At 57.7% G+C, this 12,500-nt stretch overlaps 1 protein-coding gene across 1 annotated transcript in view; it reads right to left on the bottom strand.

The window, feature by feature from the left end:
- The window catches only part of GNE (glucosamine (UDP-N-acetyl)-2-epimerase/N-acetylmannosamine kinase), a 74,766-nt gene that overhangs the window by 29,036 nt on the left and 33,230 nt on the right, over nt 1–12,500 (bottom strand). The window contains exons 7-9 of the mRNA XM_076057939.1: nt 12,216–12,428; nt 3,657–3,744; nt 1,144–1,354 (exon numbers count right to left, since the gene is read on the bottom strand). Coding sequence (XP_075914054.1) covers nt 1,144–1,354; nt 3,657–3,744; nt 12,216–12,428 — 512 coding nt within the window. The remainder of the gene's footprint in view (nt 1–1,143; nt 1,355–3,656; nt 3,745–12,215; nt 12,429–12,500) is intronic.

The raw sequence follows: 12,500 nt of genomic DNA on the forward strand, positions 1-12,500 counted from the left end.
AGCAGTGCGGCGAAAGTTACAACAACAAGGGGGGTTCAGGGTGGTGGTGGTGGTGGTTGTTGTTGTTGTTGTTGTTGGTGTTGTTGACCAGATTTTGTTTTTGTGTGTGTGGTGTGTGTGTGGTGTGTGGGTGTGTGGGTGGGTAACCTAAGCACGAAGGGCTGCGGTTGTGATGTTGTGGGCTGACAGCTGCCGCTTAGGGGCGGCAGGGGGGAGTGGTGTGTGGGAGCGAGCTAAACCGGTCACTCATCCGCTCACTCACTCACTCACCTACTCATCCACTCACTCACCCACTCACTCACCCACTCACCCACTCACTCACTCATCCACCCACTCATCCACTCACTCACTCACTCATCCACTCACATACTCACCCACCCACTCACTCACTCACCTACTCATCCACTCACCCACTCACTCACTCACTCACCTACTCATCCACTCACTCACCCACTCACTCACCCACTCACCCACTCACTCACTCATCCACCCACTCATCCACTCACTCACTCACTCATCCACTCACATACTCACCCACCCACTCACTCACTCACCTACTCATCCACTCACCCACTCACTCACCCACCCACTCACCCACTCCTCCACCCACTCACTCACCCACTCACTCACTCACTCACCTACTCATCCACTCACTCACTCATCCACTCACCCACTCACTCACTCACCCACTCACCCACCTACTCATCCACTCATCCACTCACTCACTCACCTACTCATCCACTCACTCACCCACTCACTCACTCATTCATCCACTCACCCACTCACTCACTCACTCACCTACTCATCCACTCACTCACTCACCTACTCATCCACTCACCCACTCACTCACTCACCCACTCACTCACTCACCCACTCACCCACCTACTCATCCACTCATCCACTCACTCACTCACTTACTCACCCACTCACTCACTCACCCACTCACCCACCTACTCATCCACTCATCCACTCACTCACTCACTCACCTACTCATCCACTCACTCACTCACCCACCCACTCACATACTCACCCACCCACTCACCCACTCACCTACTCACCCACTCACCTACTCACCCACCCACTCACTCACCCACCCACTCACCCACTCACCCACCCACTCACCACCCCACCCACCACACCCACCTTACTGGTGATGATGGCGACTCTGAGATTTGTGCCTCCCAGGTCTATCGCCAGGGCACTCTGGACCTCCAGGATGTGGTCGATGTCCCTGGACACGGAGTCTCGCATGCGGGGAAATGTGAAGCTCTTCTGTACGCTCGATCCCAAGGGGACCTCCAACAAGAAGCGGAGGATTCGGGGAACAGCTTGGCCATCACCGTAGATCTTGGAGCTGTGCGTGGAGAGGGGTGGGTGGGTGGGGTGAGTGGGTGGGTGGGTGGGTGAGTGGGTGGGTGAGTGGGTGGGTGGGTGGGTGAGTGGGTGGGTGAGTGGGTGAGTGAGTGGATGAGTAGGTGAGTGAGTGAGTGGATGAGTGGATGAGTGAGTGAGTGGGTGAGTGAGTGAGTGGGTGAGTGGGTGGGTGAGTGGGTGAGTGGGTGGGTGAGTGAGTGGATGAGTAGGTGAGTGAGTGAGTGGATGAGTGGATGAGTGAGTGGTGAGTGAGTGAGTGGGTGGGTGAGGGAGTGGGTGGGTGAGTGGGTGGGTGAGTGGGTGAGTGGGTGAGTGGGTGAGTGAGTGAGTGGTGAGTGAGTGAGTGGGTGGGTGAGTGAGTGAGTGAGTGGGTGGGTGGGTGAGTGAGTGGGTGGGTGGGTGGGTGAGTGAATGAGTGAGTGAGTGAGTGGGTGAGTGATTGGTGAGTGGGTGAGTGGGTGAGTGAATGAGTGGGTGAGTGGGTGGGGTGGGTGAGTGAGTGAGTGGTGAGTGAGTGAGTGGGTGAGTGGTGAGTGAGTGGTGAGTGAGTGGGTGAGTGGGAGGGTGGGTGGGTGGGTGAGTGGGTGAGTGGGAGGGTGGGTGGGTGGGTGAGTGGGTGAGTGAGTGGGTGGAGGGGGAGGGTGGGTGGGGGGGGTGGGTGGGTGGGGGGGTGGGTGGGGGGGTGAGTGAGTGAGTGAGTGGGTGGATGAGTGAGTGAGTGACTGGTGAGTGAGTGGTGAGTGAGTGGTGAGTGAGTGGTGAGTGAGTGAGTGGTGAGTGAGTGGTGAGTGAGTGAGTGGCGAGTGAGTGGTGAGTGACTGAGTGACTGAGTGAGTGAGTGGTGAGTGAGTGGTGAGTGAGTGGTGAGTGAGTGAGTGGTGAGTGAGTGGTGAGTGAGTGAGTGAGTGGTGAGTGAGTGGTGAGTGAGTGGTGAGTGAGTGGGTGAGTGAGTGAGTGAGTGGGTGAGTGAGTGAGTGGTGAGTGAGTGAGTGGGTGAGTGAGTGAGTGGGTGAGTGAGTGAGTGGTGAGTGAGTGGTGAGTGAGTGGTGAGTGAGTGAGTGGGTGAGTGAGTGAGTGAGTGGGTGAGTGAGTGAGTGGTGAGTGAGTGAGTGAGTGGGTGAGTGAGTGAGTGGGTGAGTGAGTGAGTGGGTGAGTGAGTGAGTGGTGAGTGAGTGGTGAGTGAGTGGTGAGTGAGTGAGTGGTGAGTGAGTGGTGAGTGAGTGAGTGAGTGGTGAGTGAGTGGTGAGTGAGTGGTGAGTGAGTGGTGAGTGAGTGGGTGAGTGAGTGAGTGAGTGGGTGAGTGAGTGAGTGGTGAGTGAGTGAGTGGGTGAGTGAGTGAGTGGGTGAGAGGGTGGTGAGTGAGTGGTGAGTGAGTGGGTGAGTGAGTGAGTGAGTGGGTGAGTGAGTGAGTGGTGAGTGAGTGAGTGGGTGGTGTGAGTGAGTGGTGAGTGAGTGAGTGAGTGAGTGAGTGGTGAGTGAGTGAGTGAGTGGTGAGTGAGTGGGTGAGTGAGTGAGTAAGTGGGTGGGTGAGTGAGTGAGTGGTGAGTGAGTGGTGAGTGAGTGAGTGAGTGGTGAGTGAGTGAGTGGTGAGTGAGTGAGTGAGTGAGTGGTGGGTGGGGGTGAGTGAGTGAGTGGGTGGTGAGTGGTGAGTGAGTGAGTGAGTGAGTGAGTGAGTGAGTGGTGAGTGAGTGGTGAGTGAGTGAGTGAGTGGTGAGTGGTGGGTGGGTGAGTGAGTGAGTGTGGTGGGTGGATGAGTGAGTGAGTGGTGAGTGAGTGGTGAGTGAGTGGTGAGTGAGTGAGTGGTGAGTGAGTGAGTGAGTGGTGAGTGAGTGAGTGAGTGGTGAGTGAGTGAGTGAATGAGTTGGTGAGTGAGTGGTGAGTGAGTGGTGAGTGAGTGGTGAGTGGGTGAGTGAGTGGTGAGTGAGTGAGTGAGTGAGTGAGTGAGTGAGTGGTGAGTGAGTGGTGAGTGAGTGAGTGGTGAGTGAGTGGTGAGTGACTGAGTGACTGAGTGAGTGAGTGGTGAGTGAGTGGTGAGTGAGTGGTGAGTGAGTGGTGAGTGAGTGGTGAGTGAGTGAGTGAGTGGTGAGTGAGTGAGTGGTGAGTGAGTGAGTGGTGAGTGAGTGGTGAGTGAGTGGTGAGTGAGTGGTGAGTGAGTGGTGAGTGAGTGAGTGAGTGGTGAGTGAGTGGGTGAGTGAGTGAGTAGGTAGATGGGTGAGTGAGTGAGTGAGTGGTGAGTGAGTGGTGAGTGAGTGGTGAGTGAGTGGTGAGTGAGTGGTGAGTACCAGGGGTATTGCTTGCCGTACTGCAGGTGAAGTGCATGAGTGATCTTGCCCTTGGTGTCAGCATCTCGTACATGGAGCACATTCTCTCCTGTACAGGGGAGCACACTCACCACTCACTCACTCACTCACCACTCACTCACTCACTCACCACTCACTCACTCACTCACTCACTCACTCACTCACTCACCACTCACTCACTCACTTACCACTCACTCACTCACTCACCACTCACCACTCACTCACTCACTCACCACTCACTCACTCACTCACCACTCACTCACTCACCACTCACCACTCACTCACTCACTTACCACTCACTCACTCACTCACCACTCACCACTCACTCACTCACTCACCCACTCACCCACTCACTCACCCACCCACCCACTCACTCACCCAGTGTCTCACTCACTCACTCACCCACTCACCCACTCACTCACCCAGTGTCTCACTCACTCATTCACTCACCCAGTGTCTCACTCACTCACTCACCCACTCACTCACCCACTCATCACTCACCCACCCACTCACTCACCCACTCACCCACTCACTCACCCACTCACTCACCCACTCACCCACTCACTCACCCACTCACTCACCCAGTGTCTCACTCACCCACTCATTCACTCACCCAGTGTCTCACTCACCCACCCACTCACTCACTCACCCACTCACTCACCCACTCACTCACTCACCCAGTGTCTCACTCACCCACCCACCCACCCACCAACCCACCCACTCACCCACCCACCCACCAACCCACCCACTCACCGGTCTCCCGCCCACTTTGCCGAGTGCCCAGGTTCACCACCGGCGTACCGAAGGCTCCGGCCTCTCTCACCCCACAGCTCGAGTTCCCGACCAAGCAGCCGGCATTAGCCACCAGCAGGCAGAACTGCTCAAAGGGCACGTGTCTCTTTCACTCACTCACTCACTCACCCACTCACTCACTCACTCATTCACTCACTCACCCACTCACTCACTCACTCACCCACTCACCCACCCACTCACCCACTCACTCACCCACTCACTCACTCAGTGTCTCACTCACCCACTCATTCACTCACCCAGTGTCTCACTCACCCACCCACTCACTCACCCAGTGTCTCACTCACCCACTCATTCACTCACCCAGTGTCTCACTCACCCACTCACTCACTCACTCACCCACTCACTCACCCACTCACTCACTCACTCACCCACTCACTCACCCACTCACTCACCCACTCACCCAGTGTCTCACTCACTCACCCACTCACTCACCCAGTGTCTCACTCACTCACCCACTCACCCACTCACTCACCCAGTGTCTCACTCACTCATTCACTCACCCAGTGTCTCACTCACTCACTCACCCACTCACCCACTCACTCACCCACTCACTCACTCAGTGTCTCACTCACCCACTCACCCACTCACTCACCCAGTGTCTCACTCACTCACTCACCCACTCACTCACCCAGTGTCTCACTGACCCACTCACCCACTCACTCACCCACCTACCCACTCACTCACCCACTCACCCACCCACTCACCCACCCACCCACCCACCAACCCACCCACTCACCGGTCTCCCGCCCACTTTGCCGAGTGCCCAGGTTCACCACCGGCGTACCGAAGGCTCCGGCCTCTCTCACCCCACAGCTCGAGTTCCCGACCAAGCAGCCGGCATTAGCCACCAGCAGGCAGAACTGCTCAAAGGGCACGTGTCTCTTTCACTCACTCACTCACTCACTCACCCACTCACCCAGTGTCTCACTCACTCACTCACCCACTCACTCACCCACTCACCCAGTGTCTCACTCACTCACTCACCCACTCACTCACCCACCCACCCAGTGTCTCACTCACCCACTCACCCAGTGTCTCACTCACTCACCCACTCATTCACTCACTCACTCACCCAGTGTCTCACTCACCCACCCACTCACTCACTCACCCACCCACCCACTCACTCACCCAGTGTCTCACTCACCCACCCACTCACTCACTCACTCACCCACCCACCCAGTGTCTCACTCACCCACTCACCCAGTGTCTCACTCACTCACCCACTCATTCACTCACTCACTCACCCAGTGTCTCACTCACCCACCCACTCACTCACTCACCCACCCACCCACTCACTCACCCAGTGTCTCACTCACCCACCCACTCACTCACTCACTCACCCACTCACTCACTCACCCACCCACCCAGTGTCTCACTCACCCACTCACCCAGTGTCTCACTCACTCACCCACTCATTCACTCACTCACTCACCCAGTGTCTCACTGACCCACTCACCCACTCACTCACCCACCTACCCACCCACTCACCCACCCACTCACTCACTCACTCACCCACCCACCCAGTGTCTCACTCACCCACTCACCCAGTGTCTCACTCACTCACCCACTCATTCACTCACTCACTCACCCAGTGTCTCACTGACCCACTCACTCACCCACTCACTCACCCACTCACTCACTCACCCAGTGTCTCACCCACTCACCCACTCACTCACCCACTCACTCACCCAGTGTCTCACTCACTCACTCACCCACTCACTCACCCAGTGTCTCACTGACCCACTCACCCACTCACTCACCCACCTACCCACTCACTCACCCACTCACCCACCCACCCACTCACTCACCCACCCACCCACCCACTCACCCACCAACCCACCCACTCACCGGTCTCCCGCCCACTTTGCCGAGTGCCCAGGTTCACCACCGGCGTACCGAAGGCTCCGGCCTCTCTCACCCCACAGCTCGAGTTCCCGACCAAGCAGCCGGCATTAGCCACCAGCAGGCAGAACTGCTCAAAGGGCACGTGTCTCTTTCACTCACTCACTCACTCACCCACTCACTCACTCACCCACTCACCCAGTGTGTCACTCACTCACTCACTCACCCACTCACTCACCCACTCACTCACTCACTCACCCACTCACTCACCCACTCACTCACTCACTCACCCACTCACTCACCCACTCACTCACTCACTCACCCACTCACTCACTCACTCACTCACCCACTCACTCACTCACTCACCCACTCACTCACCCACTCACTCACTCACTCACCCACTCACTCACCCACTCACTCACTCACTCACCCACTCACTCACTCACTCACTCACCCACTCACTCACTCACTCACCCACTCACTCACCCACTCACTCACTCACTCACCCACTCACTCACCCACTCACTCACCCACCCACTCACCCACCCACTCACCCACCCACTCACCCACTCACTCACCCACTCACTCACTCAGTGTCTCACTCACCCACTCACTCACTCACTCACCCACTCACTCACCCACTCACTCACCCACCCACTCACCCACCCACTCACCCACCCACTCACCCACTCACTCACCCACTCACTCACCCACTCACTCACTCACCCAGTGTCTCACTCACTCACTCACCCACTCACTCACTCACTCACCCAGTGTCTCACTCACTCACTCACCCACTCACCCACTCACTCACCCACTCACTCACTCAGTGTCTCACTCACCCACTCACCCACTCACTCACCCAGTGTCTCACTCACTCATTCACTCACCCAGTGTCTCACTCACTCACTCACCCACTCACCCACTCACTCACCCACTCACTCACTCAGTGTCTCACTCACCCACTCACCCACTCACTCACCCAGTGTCTCACTCACTCACTCACCCACTCACTCACTCACTCAGTGTCTCACTCACCCACTCACCCACTCACTCACTCACTCACCCAGTGTCTCACTCACTCACTCACCCACTCACCCACTCACTCACCCACTCACTCACTCAGTGTCTCACTCACCCACTCACCCACTCACTCACCCAGTGTCTCACTCACTCACTCACCCACTCACTCACTCACTCAGTGTCTCACTCACCCACTCACCCACTCACTCACTCACTCACCCAGTGTCTCACTCACTCACTCACCCACTCACCCACTCACTCACCCAGTGTCTCACTCACTCATTCACTCACCCAGTGTCTCACTCACTCACTCACTCACCCACTCACCCACTCACCCACTCACTCACCCACCTACCCACTCACTCACTCACCCACCCACTCACTCACCCAGTGTCTCACCCACCCACTCACCCACCCACCCACCCACTCACCGGTCTCCCGCCCACTTTGCCGAGTGCCCAGGTTCACCACCGGCGTACCGAAGGCTCCGGCCTCTCTCACCCCACAGCTCGAGTTCCCGACCAAACAGCCGGCATTAGCCACCAGCAGGCAGAACTGCTCAAAGGGCACGTGTCTCTTTCACTCACTCACTCACCCACTCACTCACTCACTCACTCACTCACCCACTCACTCACTCACTCACCCACTCACCCAGTGTGTCACTCACCCACTCACTCACTCACTCACCCAGTGTCTCACTCACTCACTCACCCACTCACCCACTCACTCACCCAGTGTCTCACTCACTCACTCACCCACTCACCCACTCACTCACCCACTCACTCACTCAGTGTCTCACTCACCCACTCATTCACTCACCCAGTGTCTCACTCACCCACCCACTCACTCACCCAGTGTCTCACTCACCCACTCATTCACTCACCCAGTGTCTCACTCACTCACTCACCCACCCACTCACCCACTCACTCACCCAGTGTCTCACTGACCCACTCACCCACTCACCAACCCACCCACTCACTCACTCACCCAGTGTCTCACCCACCCACCCACCCACCAACCCACCCACTCACCGGTCTCCCGCCCACTTTGCCGAGTGCCCAGGTTCACCACCGGCGTACCGAAGGCTCCGGCCTCTCTCACCCCACAGCTCGAGTTCCCGACCAAGCAGCCGGCATTAGCCACCAGCAGGCAGAACTGCTCAAAGGGCACGTGTCTCTTTCACTCACTCACCCACTCACCCACTCACTCACTCACTCACCCACTCACTCACCCACTCACCCACTCACTCACCCACTCACTCACCCACTCACTCACTCACCCACTCACCCAGTGTGTCACTCACTCACTCACTCACCCACTCACTCACCCACTCACTCACTCACTCACCCACTCACTCACCCACTCACTCACTCACTCACCCACTCACTCACCCACTCACTCACTCACTCACCCACTCACTCACTCACTCACTCACCCACTCACTCACTCACTCACCCACTCACTCACCCACTCACTCACTCACTCACCCACTCACTCACCCACTCACTCACCCACCCACTCACCCACCCACTCACCCACCCACTCACCCACTCACTCACCCACTCACTCACTCAGTGTCTCACTCACCCACTCACTCACTCACTCACCCACTCACTCACCCACTCACTCACCCACCCACTCACCCACCCACTCACCCACCCACTCACCCACTCACTCACCCACTCACTCACCCACTCACTCACTCACCCAGTGTCTCACTCACTCACTCACCCACTCACTCACTCACTCACCCAGTGTCTCACTCACTCACTCACCCACTCACCCACTCACTCACCCACTCACTCACTCAGTGTCTCACTCACCCACTCACCCACTCACTCACCCAGTGTCTCACTCACTCATTCACTCACCCAGTGTCTCACTCACTCACTCACCCACTCACCCACTCACTCACCCACTCACTCACTCAGTGTCTCACTCACCCACTCACCCACTCACTCACCCAGTGTCTCACTCACTCACTCACCCACTCACTCACTCACTCAGTGTCTCACTCACCCACTCACCCACTCACTCACTCACTCACCCAGTGTCTCACTCACTCACTCACCCACTCACCCACTCACTCACCCAGTGTCTCACTCACTCATTCACTCACCTAGTGTCTCACTCACTCACTCACTCACCCACTCACCCACTCACTCACTCACTCACCCACCTACCCACTCACTCACCCACCCACTCACCCACCAACCCACCCACTCACCCACTCACTCACCCACTCACCCACTCACCCACTCACTCACCCACCTACCCACTCACTCACTCACCCACCCACTCACTCACCCAGTGTCTCACCCACCCACTCACCCACCCACCCACCCACTCACCGGTCTCCCGCCCACTTTGCCGAGTGCCCAGGTTCACCACCGGCGTACCGAAGGCTCCGGCCTCTCTCACCCCACAGCTCGAGTTCCCGACCAAGCAGCCGGCATTAGCCACCAGCAGGCAGAACTGCTCAAAGGGCACGTGTCTCTTTCACTCACTCACTCACTCACCCACTCACTCACTCACTCACCCACTCACTCACCCACTCACCCAGTGTCTCACTCACCCACTCACTCACTCACTCACCCAGTGTCTCACTCACTCACTCACCCACTCACTCACCCAGTGTCTCACTCACTCATTCACTCACCCAGTGTCTCACTCACTCACTCACCCACTCACCCACTCACTCACCCACTCACTCACTCAGTGTCTCACTCACTCACTCACCCACTCACTCACCCAGTGTCTCACTGACCCACTCACCCACTCACTCACCCACCTACCCACTCACTCACTCACCCACCCACTCACCCACTCACCCACTCACTCATTCACTCACCCAGTGTCTCACTCACCCACCCACTCACTCACCCACCCACCCACCTACCCACTCACCCACTCATTCACCCACCCACCCACTCACTCACCCACCCACTCACCCACTCACCCACCCACTCACCCACTCACCGGTCTCCCGCCCACTTTGCCGAGTGCCCAGGTTCACCACCGGCGTACCGAAGGCTCCGGCCTCTCTCACCCCACAGCTCGAGTTCCCGACCAAGCAGCCGGCATTAGCCACCAGCAGGCAGAACTGCTCAAAGGGCACGTGTCTCTTTCACTCACTCACTCACTCACCCACTCACCCACTCACTCACCCAGTGTCTCACTCACTCACTCACCCACTCACCCACTCACTCACCCAGTGTCTCACTCACCCACTCATTCACTCACCCACTCACTCACTCATTCACTCACTCACTCATTCATCCACTCACTCACTCACTCACCCATTCACCCACTCACTCACCCAGTGTCTCACTCACCCACTCACTCACTCACTCACCAACCCACCCACCCACTCACTCACCCACTCACTCACCCAGTGTCTCACTCACTCACTCACCCACTCACTCACTCACTCATTCACTCACCCACTCACCCACTCACTCACCCAGTGTCTCACTCACTCACTCACCCACTCACTCACCCAGTGTCTCACTGACCCACTCACCCACTCACCCACCCACCCACCCACTCACCCACTCACCCACCAACCCACCCACTCACCGGTCTCCCGCCCACTTTGCCGAGTGCCCAGGTTCACCACCGGCGTACCGAAGGCTCCGGCCTCTCTCACCCCACAGCTCGAGTTCCCGACCAAGCAGCCGGCATTAGCCACCAGCAGGCAGAACTGCTCAAAGGGCACGTGTCTCTTTCACTCACTCACTCACTCAGTGTCTCACTCACTCACTCACTCACTCACTCACCCACTCACTCACTCACTCACCCACCCACTCACTCATTCACTCACCCACTCACCCACTCACTCACCCAGTGTCTCACTCACTCATTCACTCACCCAGTGTCTCACTCACTCACTCACCCACTCACCCACTCACTCACCCAGTGTCTCACTCACTCATTCACTCACCCAGTGTCTCACTCACTCACTCACCCACTCACCCACTCACTCACCCACTCACTCACTCAGTGTCTCACTCACTCACTCACCCACTCACTCACCCAGTGTCTCACTGACCCACTCACCCACTCACTCACCCACCTACCCACTCACTCACTCACCCACCCACTCACCCACTCACCCACTCACTCATTCACTCACCCAGTGTCTCACTCACCCACCCACTCACTCACCCACCCACCCACCTACCCACTCACCCACTCATTCACCCACCCACCCACTCACTCACCCACCCACTCACCCACTCACCCACCCACTCACCCACTCACCGGTCTCCCGCCCACTTTGCCGAGTGCCCAGGTTCACCACCGGCGTACCGAAGGCTCCGGCCTCTCTCACCCCACAGCTCGAGTTCCCGACCAAGCAGCCGGCATTAGCCACCAGCAGGCAGAACTGCTCAAAGGGCACGTGTCTCTTTCACTCACTCACTCACTCACCCACTCACCCACTCACTCACCCAGTGTCTCACTCACTCACTCACCCACTCACCCACTCACTCACCCAGTGTCTCACTCACCCACTCATTCACTCACCCACTCACTCACTCATTCACTCACTCACTCATTCATCCACTCACTCACTCACTCACCCATTCACCCACTCACTCACCCAGTGTCTCACTCACCCACTCACTCACTCACTCACCAACCCACCCACCCACTCACTCACCCACTCACTCACCCAGTGTCTCACTCACTCACTCACCCACTCACTCACTCACTCATTCACTCACCCACTCACCCACTCACTCACCCAGTGTCTCACTCACTCACTCACCCACTCACTCACCCAGTGTCTCACTGACCCACTCACCCACTCACCCACCCACCCACCCACTCACCCACTCACCCACCAACCCACCCACTCACCGGTCTCCCGCCCACTTTGCCGAGTGCCCAGGTTCACCACCGGCGTACCGAAGGCTCCGGCCTCTCTCACCCCACAGCTCGAGTTCCCGACCAAGCAGCCGGCATTAGCCACCAGCAGGCAGAACTGCTCAAAGGGCACGTGCTTGACACAACGGAAGCCGGAATGGCGCTCCAGGCCACGACAGCGGAGCACTCGAACCATGTCCTTGCTTCCTGTGGTGGGGGGGTTGGTGGGGGGTAGGAGGGGGTGGGGGGTAGTGGGGGGTGGGGGGAAGGGGGTAGGGG

The sequence above is a fragment of the Petromyzon marinus genome, chromosome 85 (genome assembly GCF_048934315.1).
Source record: "Petromyzon marinus isolate PM22_M1 ecotype Great Lakes invasive population chromosome 85, UKy_Petmar_22M1.pri1.0, whole genome shotgun sequence".
NCBI lineage: Eukaryota > Metazoa > Chordata > Hyperoartia > Petromyzontiformes > Petromyzontidae > Petromyzon > Petromyzon marinus.